This window comes from Electrophorus electricus, chromosome 12 (genome assembly GCF_013358815.1).
Source record: "Electrophorus electricus isolate fEleEle1 chromosome 12, fEleEle1.pri, whole genome shotgun sequence".
In the NCBI taxonomy this organism is placed as follows: domain Eukaryota; kingdom Metazoa; phylum Chordata; class Actinopteri; order Gymnotiformes; family Gymnotidae; genus Electrophorus; species Electrophorus electricus.
The window spans coordinates 14,573,516-14,593,849 of NC_049546.1; the positions used below are offsets into that span (position 1 = coordinate 14,573,516).

Genomic DNA, 20,334 nt, shown 5'->3' on the forward strand with positions numbered 1-20,334 from the left:
GCTGTTAATTATTTCACACTCTAACCTTTCAGTGTTTCATTTGGGTCGACAAATTAGGTGAATTAGAAAGGAGCTGAAAAAGCGGCAAAGCAACTGATGGTGTACCCAGCACTGGCAGTATCAAATTCTTAAGCGGAATAATAATTTAAAACGTTCATCAGTGTTCCCTTTGTTTATTGCTTTATGCATAGGTTGGGCTCACAAGTGATAGTTCTGGAGGATACATTTAGGAAATTACACCAGTTTGATCTGGTTCTTCATCAACAGAATGGTCTTACACTCCCAGGGATCTTTCTCTAGATTCACTGCCAACTCTGCTTTCTTAAATGGAAGAGAAAGACTTGCAGTGAAATTTGATAAATGATTTACTGGGAAATGGGGAATCAATGGTTTCCAGATATTTGCTATTATTAAATGCATTCCAATAACTTTATCATAACTGACTTGATAATGTTCAGGAATTTGTTGAATTGTCAGTTGCTGAGGGAGATGGGCTGATTTATAATCTCATTTAATTATGCATTTAGTTTCAATTAGATATGCTTTGAACTCAATTAAAATGAGAAATATCAAGCAACTACCTGAAAGCTTTTAGTTGAAGATCATACATGATAATAACGTTTTGTAGTGTCATAACTTAACAATCATCTTATATTGAAATTATTGTTATGAGAAGGTAGTCTATGGGTTGAAGCCAATATTTTTACAGCATTTAGTTGAGATGTTTCTCCAAAGCAACTTACAATTATGACTGAGTACAACTTGAGCAATTGAGGGTTAAGGGCCCTGCTTAGGGACCCAACAGTAGCAACTTAGCAGTGGTGGGGCTTGCACCAGCAGCCATCTAATTACAAGTCAAGTACCTTAACCACTGAGCTACTACTGCCCCAAGCTCACAGAAAATTTCACCAGAGTGACTTGATGGGGAAGATGAAGATGCCAGGTTCCTAAGAGCAAAAGGTTATTGATATGCTTGAGATGAGAGCTTAAACCCTCTCTAATGTTTTGCCCCTTGCTCTTTTGCCCTCCATGCTCCCAGAATGTCTTGTCAGAGCTATAGTCAGACCTTGCTCAACATGTGCGACTGACTTCTCCCACCAAGCACCTGGCTAATGTCATTTCTGGAAGATAAGCTAAGGTGAGAGTCTAGAAGTCATGAACCACAGGGCTTTGACAAGGGGGGAGGATGATGAGAGAGTAGAGGAGCTCAGTCCTGCCACAACGTTCAGCAGTTGTTTCTTCTGCATGACATTTAAATTGCTAATAGATTTGATCTTTCTCCTATTGAGTGTCTTGACAGTTTTGTTAACAGAGAATGACACTTGCATTATCTTCATTCGATAATGTGGAAAGCCTACTGTGTTAGTGTCTATGTTGGAATAAGAAGAGGATGACACTTAGACCTAGTGTGGCAAACAAGAGACCTGATGGGGACATTGAATAATGATGCTGCACCACACACATTCCATCTGATACATTTTTAAGCATATGGGCAAGTGTTGGCATAAATATGGACATCTACAGGAGCTATGAAGGTGTCATATATAAGATCTTTTTTCCAGATTATACATTGGTACTGATTATCATTTAAATGAATCCATGTGAGAAAGATGTTTTTGTTTCATAAGCACTACATTTTTACAGGTAAATGCTGTTTCATATTTAGACTCATATGAGAGTATCATCAAAGCTTAAAGGTTGGCAGTCTTTGTGATATGTCAGCAGCCTAAGGATATAAACTCAGTGTTCTCAGCAATAACGTTTTCAGCTCCTTTTGCCACCCTGTGTTCGTTGCTAAATCCAAATAAATACTGACACTGCTAAAAAAATGAGACATCTATAGTTTAAAAAATGGAGGGTATTAATTCTGTGCAGATTAACTGAGGAGTCACTGAGTGAGATTTTGATGAGGTAATTATGACAATTAGATTCTTATATGATATGAGATTCTGATACACTGTTAGAATGATAGGTTTGTAGGAGTTGTAGGAGGCACAAGTAAAATGAAAACATTAGCTAGTTTACCCAAACAGTTAAAATAAATTTAAAATACTTAATAAACATTTAAACTGTTACACATAAATAGGCGCTCATCAATACTAATTTGCAAATGTTCTCATAAACACCTTTTACTGTTCCATCTCCTCAAATAGAATGTGGCTTGTACCCTGTAATGTTAGCTAAGGTGATTCAAATGCACAAATGGCAAAACAAGAGGCAAGCTGGTCCTTACAAAAATGTTCTGCTATGGTCACTGGTACACCATTTAATTTACACAGTGGCAATGCCATCTTAGAGAAGCCTTTGATACTAGAGAGTGAGGTGGTTAAGAGCTGGCACAAGTGTGACAGCTTTACATCTTCACCCAAAAATGAATGCTAGCAGAACACCACCTCCAGATATTTAAAAACTCTCAAACCTCAATAATAAAAAAACAAAGACATAATCAACAAGTAGGAATAAACAAACAGACAGACTAACAAATATAGTTGCAAGCAAAGATTTAAGGTTCCCAAGCAAGTTGAACTTTGGGAAAACTTGAGCAGAAACTTAAGCAATACACTGGTGAAATATTAGGAAAATGTAACTAGAAAGGAATGAGTTTTAGCTGCATTAAACAAACTAACATTGATGAATCTTACCAAATGTTCTGTCTGTGTATGTCTGCCTTTAGATCTGTGAAAAGGATAAAAATGGTTTATAAAAATGTGATTGTGTGGCTTTGTTTTAAATGAAGCCAGTATGCATGGCAAATTTGGTGAAAATCAATGAAAGGGATAGATTTTGGCTGTTTTGGAATAGTCATCTTGTTATATCACCCCATTAAAGAAAGTGACACAGATTGTTATACTTTGTCTAAATTGGAGATGATCAGAAAAGACAAAGTATGAATTCAAACCATTTTGAAGCAGTATTCATGCTGTAATGCCCCGTTGGCCAAGGTATATCAAACCTAGCTGGCTGCCAGGTTTAGTAAGGATTAAGAAAAGCATTGGGGATTTAGTACTCATTTTGTGATGTACTCACGGCTACCAAAGTTTTCTGTGGTATATCAGCAATGTGAAAATATTCTGATTTTTTGATAACTTTTAAAATTTGGACTGCTCATTGTCTGAGGCCAGATTTCTTAGCCATTCCCTTTTATAAGTACACTTTTTTAAAATGTGCAACATTTTGAAAAAAAATGCAAATATAAAAAAAAAAATGTTGGAAAAGTGGTTAGAGCTTAATGTCTGAATAGAGCAGTTTTGTAGGTCTTTATGCAAGGAATCAGGATTTAAAAAATGGATTCTATAACATTTTATGAGCTATATGTGAAGTATACACAATTTGTGCCATAGTGCCCTCTATGGACTGAGTGAAACTCTTTTACTTCCCTGAGTAACTGTCACTAACATGTATTTTGACCACTAAGATGTAGTACTCTTTGGACACTGGTACAACGGACATTGAAGAGGAGAAAAGTAACAATAATGACCTGAATAAATACAATAGGATTCCAGCACAATGTGCTTAAAACACTTGAACTGCAAATCAAAATAATTTTTATTAAAAGAAGCAAAGCTAAGAAAATCATTGGATGTAGAATAGGTTGTTCAGCTTCCATTCACCATCATTCAGGCCCAGCTGATCTTGAATGATGCATTTTCATTTTCACTTCTGATAAAATTAGAACTATTGACTTGGCTCTAAAATGAATAGCAATGGTTATTGATTACTATAATTTATTTGGAGTTGATGGAAACAGATGCATAGTCAATGTGGACTTAAGTAATTTGCACACAGAGAGAAAACACTGAGGGAGATATCAATAATTACAAGCTAAATAACACAATAACAGCAATCTATGTGAAGAACCTCAAGTATTCATAGGCCTCATTGGGTCTCAACATCAGCCTTTCTTATTCTTTTAGCTTCCATGAAAAGTTACAATTGGAACAAACAGAGTCAGGAAGCTTTTACTCATTAGAGAGAATAATGAGGAATAACTTTCTTCAGAAATGTTTAGTGTGTTGATCATATTTACACACATTTGATTGAAAAAACAATGCAATGTATAAAGACAGAAGAGAAAGTTATGTATGTATCTCTTTAAATGAAGTACAAACCAAATAAAAATAGTAGGGAGCAAGAACACAACTTGAGGGTTAAGGGCCTTGCTCAGTGGTAACTTGAAATGGCAACCTCCTGATTACTAGTCAAGTACCTTAACCAATGAGCTCAGATTCTGTTTGCCTGGCACTTGGCTATTGCTATGTGAGCTAACTTCTACTTTGTAGGATAGCCCTTTATGTTCTGAGAGCTGAGTGGTATCAGTATTCTACAGCAGGGTAAATGTTGTCCAGTAAAAAGCACTGAGAACCATGCTACATGAAAAAGGAGCAATTGTAGAAAGCACATGTTTACATGGGGGTGAATAAGTGGAGTGTATGCATATGTCCATCAAGGATAATTTAATCTCATCTGGTGATTAATTTATAAGAGCATAAATGTTGATTTGAGTCATTTTCTGTTTGTTTTTATTAAGACTGATTGGTCATTAATAGGCTACGAATCATAATGTAAGAAGGGCAACACATGCAAATTGCCTATTAAAAGAGAACAGTGACACCTCTAAATGTCACCCATAACTTAAGTATATGTAACATAAGGAAACTTTACTGTGCCACAGAAATCTCTTAGTATGCCATAAATCCTTTATAATAAACCAAATCATAGCAAGTGTACCACTTCAAAAATATTGCATCAAATATTAGTGCCAAGAAAGTGTCTCGATTTTATCTAGCATTGAATGGAATAGGGGGTTGGCACATGTTTAAGAATAGTACACAAATTATTTTTAAACCTGGAAGCAAGAGTCCCAAGAATAATAGCATATAGTGGTGAGGGAGGGAAAGGTTTTATGCTGCACACTGGCTGCACTTCTCCACCCATTGGAAGAAACACAGCACCATTGTGGGTGTTTGAACTCAAAGCATGTGTTGGAGTTCCTTCTGGCCTTTTTTCTCAGCTATAGGAATTGCTTTCTAAGTCATAAATAGGATGCATAATATAATTGAGTTGTGCAAGTCATGCATGCAATGACTGATTAATTGTATGACAGCTGAAGGAAAATGGTAATGTGGTAATGGCCTGCAATCTCCTCACACAGAACTAGTTGAAATTAAGGAGATACAACATGTTTTGTGATGAGCTACAGAAGGAATTGACTCTTTATTGCTAAAATTGTCAAACATGAACTTTTGGTTTTAATACATGGGGGCACAACAATGTGGCACCTGTTGTCAATATGGAGGATCAAGTATGTCTTATGGGAATTAAATATCTCAGACATTATCTATGATGTCCTATCTTAATTACATTTTAAAACAATGCAGTAAATATGTATTTTTCCCAACATATTTTATACATATATCTGTTTTCATTTAGCTAGTCTTTGTGCTGCATTGAAAACAGGAACCAATCTACAGAGTGAGCCTCATAGAACATGCACTAAGGACTAGAGAGCTTGTCCCAGTACAAAGAGTAGAAAACTGACACTGATTTCCACTCAACACACTGCACTGGTGCCTAATGATTGGGATAAAGGATGTTTGTTAGTAAATATAGTAAAGACCTTGAATTATGCTATACTCATGAATGTTGTAATTAAAATAAATACTTTATTTCCCTGTTACAAAGGAATTCAAGCATTTGAAAGGTTTATTTTACCTAGCTCACAAAAAAAGAAAAAGAAAAAGTAAAAAAAAAAACAAGCCCTGTCTAGTCCACTCTAAATTAATATCTGAGCTTGAATGAGATAGGTGAAATTTTCCTCAGGTGTACTGAGAAACAGAAAGATGAGTGCCTCATTGAACAGCACAGGAGATCATTTTAATAATCCCTCAAAGCCTGTTCTCCTCTAAATGCAACACAATAAACAATTACCTAGGCCTAGCCAAGGATTCTCTAAGCACAAATAATGGCTTAAATGAGATTACATTTGCTTCATTTATGTCATGCTAAAGTTGCAGTATCAGGTGACAAATGCAATAAAGCAAAAACACAAAGTGAACCATTTCAATCCTAATGGACACCATTCTGTGAAATAATATCTTGCATTCTATAAGAGAAGCTTTCAAAAAATGTAAAGGTTACACTGTGAAATCAAGGGGCTAAGGCATGTAGAAAAAAAGACAATGGATCCTGTCTGAAACAAATCGAGTGATTACATCGACAACAAATTAACAATGTAGAGGACATCAGGAATACCCCTCAGAACAAAAATATTTTCAGGTGTTTAGGATCACAGGCCTCTCACTTTGAGCTACAGCAGTGTGAAAAAGTGTTTCACCACTTCCTGATATTTTTTTGCTTGTTTGTCACACTTAAATGTTTGAGATCATCAAACAAATTTAAATATTAGACAAAGATAACACAAGTAAACACAAAAGGCAGTTTTTAAATTAAGGTTTGTATTATTAAGGGAAAAAAATCCAAACCTACATGGCCTTCCGTGAAAAAGTTATTATACACAAATGGTGAAAACATGGAACAGTGGTGAACCTTCCCAAGAGTGGGTGGCCGACCAAAATTACCCCAAGAGTGCAGCAACAACTCATCCAAGAGGTCACAAAAGACCCGACAACAACATCCAAAGAACTGCAGGCCTCACTTGCCTCAGTTAAGGTCAGTGTTCATGATTCCACCATAAGAAAGATACAGGCCATTTTTGCCCAGTCTGGCAAAGTTCCAAGACGAAAACCACTGCTGAGCAAAAAGAACATAAAGGCTCATCTCAGTTTTGCCAGAAAACATACTGATGATCCCCAAGACTTTTGGGAAAATACTCTGTGGACTGACGAGACAAAAGCTGAACTTTTTTGGAAGGTGTATGTCCCATTACATCTGGCATAAAAGTAACACTGCATTTCAGAAAAGGAACATCATACCAACAGTAAAATATGGTGGTGATAGTGTGATGGTCTGGGGCTGTTTTGCTGCTTCAGGACCTGGAAAACATGCTGTGGTAAATGGAACCAAGAATTATTTTGTCTACCAAAAAATCCTTGAAGGAGAATGTCCGGCCATCTGTTTGTGACCTCAAGCTGAAGCGCACTCAGGTTCTGCAGCAGGACATGTCCACCTCTGAATGGCTTAAGAAAAACAAAATGAAGACTTTAGAGTGGCCTAATCAAAGTCCTGACCTGAATCCGATTGAGATGCTGTGTCATGACCTTAAAAAGGCAGTTCATGCTCGAAAACCGAATTACAATTCTGCAAAGATCAGTGGGCCAAAATTCATCCACAGTGCTGTAAAAGGCTAATTTTCAGTTATCACAAATGCTTGATTACAGTTGTTGCTGCCAAGGGTGGCCCAACCAGTTATTAGGTTTAGGGGGCAATCACTTTTTCACACAGGGTCATGTAGGTTTGGATTTTTTTTTCCCTTAATAAAAAGCTTCATTTAAAAACTGCATTTTGTGTTTACTTGTGTTATCTTTGTCTAATATTTAAATTTGTTTGATAATCTGAAACATTTAAGTGTGACAAACATGCAAAAAAGATCAGTGTTTGCCATCAGGAAGGTGGGCAAACACTTTTTCACACCACTGTACTTGTAGTCTGCTAAATGCATTCATTTGACAAATGATTCCATATGAAAGGGTCAAGCACTGATTTGGGTTTCATTGATTGGATGGGACAAACTGAAATCCCTGATTGGTTTAACTAAAGGGAGGATAAAATATAGTGTAGCTTTGGAGAGTGCAAGGCACTCTGAGGTGGGATGAGCAAAAGAAATATCATATCTTATGCCTTACATGTCCTGATTAACACTGAAATACCTGGCATGAAAATTATACTATTAATCTTGTTATAAAGTAATAAATCACCCAATCACAGTTGGTTTACTTCCAGGAGTTAGCATTCCTTTCATCTATTCATTAGCAGGGTCAAACTGCACCAGAATATCTCTGAGGGGCAAGCCTTTAATGCAGTGCACTGTGGGCAGGACCCTGCTAGTAAGGGAAAAAAATGTGTTCCAATTAAAGTGGAAGGGACAGACATCACATTAACACTTTATGTGTAATTAATAGAAGAGTGAGAAATTAAGAATTGGTCACGAAAAGGTTGTGAGTACATGATAATTGCATTGTAAATTTCAACCATGCACTGAACAACAGAAGATTTAATTAAGAAAATTATATGTTGTTCAGTGATGAACAAAGTAGAAAGTAGAGATATCTGTGGTAAAATTTTACTCCAGTAAGTGTAGAAAATCTCTGTTCATATTTCAACTTGGTGGGTTACAAAGTATTTTCATTAGTTACTATAGAACTATAGTTATTATATTGATTCATACATTTTCTGTACAGAGCTGTATGTTTTCTGTTCAAATATCTCAAACAGACATTGATAGATAAGGCCTTGAACCCTATAGGCAACACTTCATTATTCATCCAATATTTTGCTGATGCTTAAAGCCATAGTTTCTTCTGTATTCTTTTGGATATTTAAGACAATCGAGTTTTCTCTCACTTTGGCATAACAAGTGTCAACATATGCTGTAGAGTCTATAGAAGTAGAAAATAAAAATAAATAAAATAAAAAGTGCAGATGGTTGAAAAAACCTATCTAATGTTACAATAATATATTGCATACCTTGGTACCGTCTAACAATTTCTATCATTCATGCTCAACATGTCCTATTGTACATTTTATGGTTATAGCATAGCTAATTTGCATAAATCTAATTTGATAAGGCTAATTTTATTAACATTTATGCTATGTGCAGATGACATGGACATTGAAACATTTTGAGTGTATAGTTTGTCCTTAACTCCCCAATGTGATCATAGTTATAGAAAGAATAGAAGGCACACAACATATTGGACTGTGGCATTGGCTGAGCAATCAAATACATAATGCTAGTGTCACAGGTAGAAGATTTTTGCGGCTATATTGCTAGAATTCAAAAATATCCAACAAGATGTTTGCATACTTTCTATGAGAAATGTTTTACATTTAACAAAGGTCTTGACCTAACAATTGCTTTTCGCATCCAAATCAAGTAAAATATCTGTCTAGATTCACAATGTTAGATTGCTAGTTAAACAGCAAATTCAATTGTGGAATATATCAGTGGCAGAGCCTGGCTGTTAACTTATGCTGGGTTTTCTATCCTTAATATTCCAAGTAGTACATTTTTCATGGCCAAAGACTGACCAATTCCCCTGTATTGATTTGAATAGGAGTATCTGTTCCATTATTCTTGCTATGGGTGTGAGTCATGCATTTCAATTTGAGTCGCATTCCATTTCTTGTGAGTGAGTCTGTCTAAAGGACATGCTTGATGCGTATTTGAGTTTGACCTGAAATGTGAACAAACCACAACACAATAAGTCAATGAATGCTAAACAGCTAAACACACACACACATACTATCTCTCTCTCTCTCTCAACATGTTGTTTGAAAGAGACTGACTGACAGTGTGGTGTACCTTTTCTCTGTCTGACACAGACATTCTGGGCACACTAGTGACAGGCTCAGTGCTGAACTCCACCCAGAGGTCACAATTGACCTTTTCAGTTTTTCAGCTCTGTTATGTGTCTGAAGATGTCTGCCAAAGAATCTCCAGGCATCATAATGGGACCCTGGCATGGGTGCAGGCGTTTTGCTGCTTGTCTTCCAGGATCACGCCTACTCACAGAATATTGCACGGAAACAGACCCCCTAACTTAAAGCCTGCTGCCTTGAGTTTTATATGCTACAAAGCTTAATTGCTGCATGACTAGTGTGGTGTTTAGATGCTGGAGGGAGTTCCATTTAATACCTAGTTTTAATCATTATTAAGATGTTCCTATTCACTGCTGACGTCCCAAAATTCAAAAAGCAATGTTTTCAACTAGAGAGTGAGTGCACAGTCATGTGTGCAATGCAGATTCCAAAGTGAGAAAAAACAGAAAGTACCTGACATTATGGGGCGCTCCATGATGGCCCTCTATGAAAGAAAATGTCCATGTGTTTGTGTTGATCGGGGGGAAAGTGTGTGTGGTGGTGCTACCAGGCTCAGATGGCTGCTGATGACAGGGTTTAGCATTTGCCAAACACAGGAAGGGTGGAATCAAATCCTGCTCCATCTGCCATGTGATCTGTTTGCCCAGCATGGGGCTAGAGCTATGTAGTTCTGCAAAGCTCTGTGGCAACGGAGAGGTTAACCCTACATTGTAATGGATAGGGTTCAGGCAGACCCAGAATATCAGGCAGGCTCCTGAAGGGACGTCCCTGTTCTAATGTCAGACAAATGATCACTTGCATCAAGTCAGGAGCACTTCATCAATCCTAAATGCCATGCTTCACATTCTGATGGGAGTACTGAGATTTGGAGTCTCTCTGTTTCCACTACTGACCTACTGTGAATAACCCTGCCAGGAATGAATTATTGTAAAGAGGACAAAGCGCATAATGTAAGATATTATTGTGTAATTTAACAATGCTTGGGCCTTGGGGACTTTTCACAGCCTGATGTATAGCCTTTGGAGGACAATTGCTATGGAAACTAGAGGCCCAGTGTGACCAAGTTTCCCACCTACACAGACAGCCGTTAATCATCTTCACTGCAATACTGGCACAGCAGAATTTGGCCAATGTGTCAAGCTGCAATTATGTATACTTAGTGCTGTTTCCACCCCTACACCTCTCTTCCTGCCTATCCCTCTCCCCAGTTGCTTTCTTTTGCTCTCTCTCTCTCATCTCTCCCAAATATCACTTGTTCTCTTCTCTCTCTGTACCTTTTTTTCTCCTTTTTGCAACTCCTGCTTTATATAATCACCAAGCTCTTAAAAGCTCTTAAAAGTTCATTAGCTACCTTATATCGAGAATGCAAACAATATTGAAGCAAAAAATATGAATGGACTTAATGCCACATAATAAGAGCATCCTATTATATAAATCATACCCAACCATTTAGGCATTATACTTTCATTCCAGGCTGAGTGACCGAAACATCACCCCTCAACATACCAAATCACTTCACCTCTCTATTGCTTGCTTTGCATATTGCTTTATACAGATCACACATGCTAATGGAAAATGAAGAGACAGAGATTATGTTCCTCTGGTGGCGGAGCAGTTGTTAAAGCCTTCCAAAATTTGTGAAATACCTTCATTACCTTAGTCCAGCTAAGTTTTGCTTCAATGGGTGTTGGTAGCAACATGGGAACTGCAATACTGCCCATATTTCAAGGACAATGTATACTGATCTCTGCAGCCTACTGTTCACTCATAGTACATCAGTGCTGTGCAAAAGGTGTGATTAGAGATGATTTTGATTGGAACAGCATAGACCCATGTAAAGGACAGTCCAACAATTAGAGCCATATTAAGTGGCACAGAACAAAGGTGATTGGATTTTTTTTACTGTGTTACAGTGAACACCAGTGTCATTTTATATAATGTGTAAAAATATACATCAGCTTCCCTCGGCAATCCCTGAGTCACTAAAAACAGCAGTCAGTTCATTGGTGGTACACTAAAGACAGAATCGACCACTCGATGAGTTTGACCACTTGCTGACAGGCTGTCAGACCTGTAACTTTCCTTTCATTTTTTCAGCAACTCCAGAAATCTCTTGACCCTGCTAGTCAACCAGAAAAGGACAAGACCATTTTGACACTCAGAAGGTTACTGGACCGAAAATAGTGTGAGCTTTCACAGCATAGCACATTAACACCTTGGAATGCAGACAAAGCAAAGAGTAAGTGTTGTGGTAACATGATAAAGCCAAGAGCTGGAGTTAAATTAAAACAAAAAATAACAATGCAAATATTTAAATAAATAAATAAATAAAAATCACTCACTCACACACACACACACACACACACACACACACACACTATATATATATATATATATATATATATATATATATATATATATATATATATATATATATATATATATATATATATATATATATACAATAAAACTTTTTTTTTTCTTTAAATTTATTCCCAGTAATTAAAATAACCAAATAACCAACTGCATCTACGCTAATAGGACTGAGAATAGATTTAAAGAAAAATGCTATGCCTCACATTGATAGCCACTTATAAGAATGAACTTGTGCAGTGCCCAGCATTATTAGTACAAGTTTCATTCAGGTAATAACAGATGAACATTGTAAAATGTACAAGATGAACATTGCAAAATGTAACAGATGAACATTGCAAAATGTACAAGGATGAAAACTAGCACATAACCATTTGTTATTGTTGACCCATTGAATCACATGAAGATATAGATTACATAAATAGAAAATTAGTAAAATGACTCACCTTATGGGGACAAGCAGCAGGGACTGCACATAATGCCTTGTCTGGGGAATGACTCTGGTTCTACAAGAGAAATCAAACATGCTTATTAATTTCTTGCACTAAAGACATGAAAGTGTTGCAGTAAAGAGATGAAAAGTTGTTGTGTTTGGATGAAACAAGATGACCCATTGCCTGCATATTAATTCTGAAGAATCAGAAAAACCAAGTGAGCAACTAAAGGTTAAGATCATTACTCTCTGGAGTTGGAATAAACTGTTAAGTGATAGTTACAGCAAGCCATTCACTGCTTTCCCTGTTTTTCCTCCCACATCAATGACTCCACTAATAATTATAGCATTTCTGCAGAACATATGTGCTAACTCCAAAACAGGATTTCATTAGGCAATTACCATTTTGTAAATACGCCTCTGCATCAGGCAGCTACATGAAATACGACACTAAAAAGGTTACGCTTAGGTAGGCCAACAAGGCAACAACAGATGGTCCTGCTGTTTGTGATTATGCAGTATGCAAGGCCTTCACCTACCAGCAAAGCAGCTAAGGAAAAAAATGACCATCTACTAAGTGATCTTACATATGAGGAAAAAAGAAGCACCAAGGCACTCAAATAGAGAGAAAAACCATACACACTTCTGCCACAACTACATCTGGGAAGAGCAGTTGATTTCTAGCAGGATATTTCCTCATATCCAATTATCTTCCTGTGATACAACTAATGCACCTTGACACTATTAATGGCTTCCTTATGGTATCACCAAGAGAGATGAAACATTGAACTGTCCAGGATTCAACATCTATATTTCATTACCACTTAGAGAAGTCAGCATGAAGTGTGGGATTGCCTAGCTTCACATTCAGTCTCATGAAAGAGAAAGCTCTCCACAGTAGATCTCAGTGGCCTCACTGAACAGGGAGTGGTTTTCCCACACTAACAAGGCACATTTATAATTATAATCCAGTTTATTAATTTCTGTATGGCTGACCAATTACTGCAGTGAAGAAGGCTTCAGGGCACCCAAGAAAGCACCAGGACCATCTCCTATTCTCAATCCAATCGAGAACCTGTGGTCAGTCCTCAAAAAGAGGGTGGACAAACAAAACCCAGAAACTGTGATCAACTCCAAGCACAGATAAGGGAAGAATGAGTTGCCATCAGTCAAGAATTTGCCCAGAAGCTGATATCCAGCATGCAAAGGCAACTTGCAAAAGCCTTAAAAAAGAAGGATCAACACTCTAAATATTGTCTTTGTTTAAACTGGATGTATTTGTCAATAAAATGTTAAAGAACTTATGAAACTCATAATTGTACTTCACTATACCATATAAACTTCTGACAAAATGATCTAAAAAACTTAGGCAGTAAATTTTGTGAATCCAAAAATGCGTGAGTCTCAAAACATTTGGCAAAGACTGTGTATATGTGTATGTGTCTGTGTATACTCATCACTGATTCAAAAATCTCTTTGGTGGAAGAATTCATGATGATGCTTTCAATTCCATTGCACATTTAGAGCAATAATGGTAATTACTCCACATGACTGTTATGGCGAGTGTAATGTAAATAATACCATAACAATACCATAACAATATCATACACATATACTCCCCACTAGGCCTTCATTCAATTGGAGGTACAAAGACACCATTAACAGAGGCTATGCTGACCTGATATATTCAGTGGCTTGCCCTTTGATATGCACTGAAATTTATGTTACAGTGAAAAGCTAAGGTGATGCAAATTTTAACTAGATAGGTCAAAATTGACATCTCCAGTGGATGGCTGTTATTTTGGAGATATGTTAACTCTGCAAAGCAGGAAAAAACAGAAGAATCATGCTAGCTTTGTGAATTTTGGAGGGGCATTTTCCATCCTTGACAACTTGCTACATTATTTATACACTGCTTGTAAATTTGTGAAAACAGTGAATTTTGCAAAATAATCAACTAAGAAGAATGTGGAGAGCATGAATATAAAAGACCAACATAGATCATTACTTTTTAAATATCAGGAGAAATGTGCTTGGACTAATATATATATATATATATATATATATATATATATATATATATATGAAATACAACCCACTCCACAAGGAGAGAGAACTTTTGAAATGATAGCTTCCCACACGTTGCATCAGGACACTGAGACTCCTGGCTCCTAGTGTGCTCATTTGCTAAGCAGTGTACAGGTACACTATGGGCATGAATTGCAAGTAAAACCACATCATGCTCTTGAAGAGAGGAAAAAAAAACATTTCTATCTAAAATAGCTGTGCAAGAGCTAGGCAATGAGTAAGTTAGGGTATATCCTTTGATATTGATGGCTTTCACTCCATGTTCCTTTTAAAAGGACTGAAGGACCCTGCTGAGAAGTATGCTTTCTGAAGTAATAGTTTTGAACTTATGCCACATATTCATTCATTTAAGGAGGTCAGTGAATAAAAAACCAATTTACTTATTAAAATAAATACATTATAGGAGGTATAAAGATATGTATAGAAATAAAACAAAGGAGGAAAACGAATTATATGCACTTCAAACTTCACGATCAAAGTCTGTGTACCTGTTCTATATTAATTTATAATCAACCACTGAGCTCTCAAAGGGTTCAACATGCTAGGTGCCTGATAAAAGTTTTTATATTGTGCTTGAGGCATTTGTTGTGCCTTTTCATGTTATCCAAATGTTTCTGCAACAGAAGTTAATCTGGAGAACTGTTCTCGAGGGAATCCTCAATGTGTTCCATTACTTGTTACATTTCAAAATGTATTCATGGCCAACTAAGCCTCCCATTGACCAAATAATAATGTTAAGGTTGACCTCCAGGTTATCTGAGTTTTAGAACCCTCAAGGAATTGGGGTACATTTTCAGAATCATAGCCTTTTCTCTTAGATGTATGCTGTTCTTTATACCTGAGATAGGTAATGTTTGTACTTTTTGTACAAACATTACAACAATAATGTTTTGTAATGTTGTACTTTTTGTCATGGTAGCTAACAACTATTATGCAACTTAACAAATAAACATGCTCACACACACACACACACACACACACACACACACACACACACACACACACACACAAACACCTCAGGCTGTAATGAGTTTCCTATGTGTTTTAATGGGATTAACTGCATTAAAATCCTATTTCATTCTTTTAGCAGAACAAAACAAATCTGTACATAGAAAACATGTTCATTTGTTTCCTTTTTAGAGAGGCTTAAATGTAATGCCTGAATATTTTATCACAGCTAATGCAATCCAACTGTGTCTGAGATATGCATTCATTATGAAATCTGAAGAAAATTACAGACACAATGTAGACCATGCAACTATGGTAATGACAAATGAATTAATCAGTTTGACACATAATAGTAACACTTTCTGCTTGATAAAAAGATTGTGTAATTGATGTTCCTAAGAGGTTGTAAAAGAAAACACAAACATGTTTCTTGTTTAGTAGGCTCAGGTGAGTTAAAAGAGTGGACTAAGATGAGCTGAGACAAAAGCTTCAGGCAGAGAATTGGTCTACAGTGGCATTTTGTCCTATAAAAAGTCTCTGGGGAAAGGTCTGAACATAGTTACATTAACTTGTCTTCTTCAATATGCGCCAGGTGGAGCAGATTCACCACCATCTCGGACAACTCCCTTTTAAAGCAGATAAACAAGAAGCCCATTCACTCTGGGCTAGAGGGAGCATGATCTTTTTTAGCAGGCTGGCACTGGGAGGCTGCCTGGCCCAGCAACACTTCCCTCACACACTGAGAGGCTTTGTACATTCTACTTCCTTGCTGACACTCAAGTTGCATTCCTGCCATTTGCTTGTTGTTTTATCACTTCTGTTTATGATAGACATTGTTTAATTTTAAGAAAAAGAAAGAAACATGAATGTCTTGCAGTAGGACTAAAGCTGTATTTTCAAGGATTATCAGATGCTAATGATCATGTGTCCCCCACCCCTTTTTTATCTTGTCTTGCTCCATATTAGAGGATAAAAAAGGAAATACATAATTCTCCCTGGGACCCAGTTATGTTGGCATTGCATAATATGATGAGACAATGACATCTGGGGAAAATAAAGCATGTAAAAGGCATCAAAATAGGCTAGTTTACCATTAAACAACCACAGAACCAGGTTTAGTGAAATAGAGAGTGCACAAAGTAGTTATACTTGGTAATAAGCATACATAGTGTCTGCCAGCATGCCTTACCCCTGGAGTGTGCTGGGTGATGAAGTTTAATATTAATCCCCAATTTTAGCAAGAGAAATGGCACAAGGTTTCCAGTGAGATGTAGACACACAACAGCAGATCTGCTCTGGAGTCCCCAGGCACCACTATCAAAGATCCTCTCTATAGCTGATCATTAGTAATTTTGCAGCCTTAGGCTACTCTGGGCCCCCAGTGTGAGTGGGATAATTTAGCAACTCTCTTGGCCATACAATCAAAGGATCATAATGTACATTTCTCATATCACACTAAAAACAAAAGAGGTTGTGGGTGGGGGAAGAGTATTTTTTGGCATATATTTAATATAGTTGGAATTAAATAATTACAAAGCAAAGAACTATTGGGCATTTGGTACACATATTCACATCCATTGATGAATAAATAACATTGATCCCCAGGATCAATAAAATGCTACTTCCACTATTTTAAATTAATTTCACTGGCACACCAAATCTACAATAAATGAAAGTAATTATTTCAATGTGGTTTGAAGCAATGAAAGCTCTCTATTTGAGTGGGATCTACCTGAAATCATCAGAAAGTGTGGTTTGGGGCATAAACCACTAAAGACAGCTTGAACAGCCTTCTAATACAAAAAAATAAAACTAAATAAATAAATAAATATATATATATATATATATATATATATATATATATATATATATATATATATATATATATATATATATATATATATATATATATATATATATATTGGGCAGTCTTATGTATCCATCTGCCACATTATAAAATAGGTCATGTCAGTCACATTCAGTATAAACTCATATTCAGCCTGATCTTACCTGGCAGGTAAATTATGTTTTGTTTTGGGTTTTTTTTTGTTTTTATTTTGGCCAGACTTTATTTTGTGTGTGGTAGCTCAGTGATTAAGGTTCTTGACTAGAAGTTATTCAGAAAGTTGCCAGTTCAAGCCCCACCACAACCAAGTTGCCACTGTTGGACCCCTGAGCAAGGCCCTTAACGCTCAATTGCTCAAGTTGTACTCAGTCATAATTGGAAGTCGCTGTGGATAAAAGCGGCAGCTAAATACCATAAAATCTAAAATGAAGCATCATTCATTATTCTAGAGAACATATGTCCACTGCTCCAGAGTCCAGTGATGGAGTGCATAACACCAGACTAACCGATGCTTGGCATTGAACATCATAGTGATCTTAGGGATATGTGCAGATGTTCAGCCATGGAAGCCCATTTTATTACGTTTCCAATGCCTAGTTCTTGTCCCAATTCTTCCAGAGACATTTTGGAATTCTATAGCAAGTGATGAGAGTTAGTTCTTGTTTGCCCCATTCTAGGAGTTTTCATGGTCTACTGTTTCATGGCTGAGATGCTATCTCTCCTAGACACTTGCATTTCACAATAATAGCACTTACAGTTGACCAGGGCAAGAATTCCACTATGTTATGGAGTTATGGAAAAGATGCTGTCCTATGCGAGATCCAGATTTAAAGTCACTGAGATCTTCAGTATAAGACCAATCTTTGTCTATGGAGATTACATGGCTAAGTGTTTGTTTTTATTCCTGTTAGTACTGGGTGTGGCTAAAACACCAGAAATCAATAATTAGAAGAGATATCTACATACTTTTATTCATACACACACATGCACGCATGTGCACACACACACACACACACACACACACACACACACACACACATGTACGCACGCACATATATTTCCAGTTTATGCTGTTTATTAAATACAGTTTAATAAACATACATAAGCTGTGTCATATTTTACCTCATACCTCTTTAGGCTCATATATATATATATATATATATATATATATATATATATATATATATATATATATATATATATATATATATATATTATTTTTTATTTTTTATTTTTTCAATTGTTGTATCAACCTTTACCAATGTAAAACAAAGTAAAATAATGGATTATACATATATAATCAATTATTGAATCAGCCTTGACCCTTGACAGCACCAGAAAATGACTGGCTGCAGGGTTTGTCATAGCCTCAGCCTTACCTCCTGCCTTGGTGAAAGCACTCTGTTTCACTAGCATACTAACCAGCACCTCCTCTCCAGTTCACATCGTTAGTATCACCTTTAAGGTTGCTTTGATTTTCTCAGATCTCAGTCTGAATCTCATTTGAAATGCTTAGAAATGTCCAAAGGCCACAGAATGAGTTGTCTTTTGTGTCTTAATTATAGTTATATAATTGTGCTTAATTATAGCCATAAATGTTAAACATGAAGTCCCTTGGACCTCTTCTTTATGCACATTTCAGCACTGGAGAGGTTACTCATTGAGAAAATAAGATGGCTAATTATGTCCATTGTTTTCACACACAGCGCTTGACTTCAACATATGAGTAATTGTTGTGATAAAATTTGAGTAACCATTAATGTTATAGATGTAGCCAGGTGATGGATAGGGTATGATGACAGGTATTAGCAATTTTTGGTGTGGTGTCCCTTTAAGAGCAACATGCAGAAGTGATGTCTCTGTTCTCCTGGATATGAGCAAGGCAGAATGTAGGGTCTTGCAGATTGTTTTGGAAGTGACTGTGATTTAATTTTAAGAGCTATCCTCATCAAATAAAAGGTAGACAAATGATACTCATATATATATGTGTGTGTGTGTATATATATATATATATATATATATATATATATATATATATATATATATTTTTTTTTTATTTTTTTTTTTTTTTATTTGCACACACACACACACACACACACACACAGGATCTAACAGAATAATTACCAGTAACAGTCATTTGTCATTGGTATGTTTTGCTTCCCTGGTGACAGTGAATGTAAAATTGACATTTTTATTTTCTGTCATGATTCCCAAAGGGTCACATCTTCATTCAGGGAGAAACCTGGACAATGGACCACATTTTTCATATTTCCTATGTGCAAAAACCTGAAGGGAGGCAAGTTGAGGTAACGAGAAGGTGCTAGATGGTGCGGGTAGTACTAAACACTTTTTTACAAGGTCCGAAATTATACCAAATCTTTTATTTTATTAATAATAATCATACTCACTTCCTAGGACTCAATAAAATAACCAAATTGCAGAATACTTCAGAGTTTTTCATATTGTTTTATTTAGTAATTCAGAAAAGAGGAGTGGCACCTAGTCTGTAATTTGTGCCCCATCCTGCAGTAACAAGATCCAGTACTGCTCATATTTGGAGCACCTGTGTTCTGGAATTTGTATGTGCTATCCTAGCATAATCAGGTCACATTTTGCATGCTCATGCATCAGGAGGACTAGCAGCCAGTGAGGTTTGGAAATGCAAAAAAAAGACAACTGACTTACTTATTTAAGAAAAGACAAGATAAACATATATGATGGAGCTTAACAAACTGTAAATGTTCAGTTGTCACCTTCAGTCTTCCCATGAAATCACTGAGATTTTATTGCAGTCATCATACTCTATTACTGTAGTAAGTGGAGCACCTGCTGCGCTATTGCATCTATATGAGACAGAGGACATTTAGGTCCCGCCCATGCCATGAGGGGGAAAAAACTGCATTTTTCATTGATTTACACTATATCTTTATTGGTTTTAAACTTAAATTTCAAATTGTAATGCCAAAAACTGTTGTATGGTGGGTTCCATGATTAATATTAAAAACCATTATTTAAGGTTTTACATGATTCCAAGATTTAAAACAGAGCTAAAAAGACATAAAAGTTGGATTAAAGCTATTGACAGGAATGTTATTGTTTCCTAATCAAAGGGACTTATGGGACTTTGATAATATCTATGTATATGTGC

The 20,334-nt window shown here is 36.3% G+C and overlaps 1 protein-coding gene across 2 annotated transcripts in view; it reads right to left on the bottom strand.

Moving 5' to 3' along the window:
• pcdh11 (protocadherin 11) overlaps window positions 1–20,334 on the bottom strand; it is a 162,331-nt gene that overhangs the window by 80,523 nt on the left and 61,474 nt on the right. The window contains exons 4-5 of one of the 2 annotated variants that reach the window (XM_027017062.2): window positions 12,318–12,377; window positions 11,540–11,620 (exon numbers count right to left, since the gene is read on the bottom strand). In XM_027017062.2, coding sequence (XP_026872863.2) covers window positions 11,564–11,620; window positions 12,318–12,377 — 117 coding nt within the window. In that variant the 3' untranslated portion in view covers window positions 11,540–11,563. Of the gene's footprint in view, window positions 1–11,539; window positions 11,621–12,317; window positions 12,378–20,334 lie in introns of those variants that run through there. The other variant, XM_027017044.2, reaches the window with a different exon arrangement.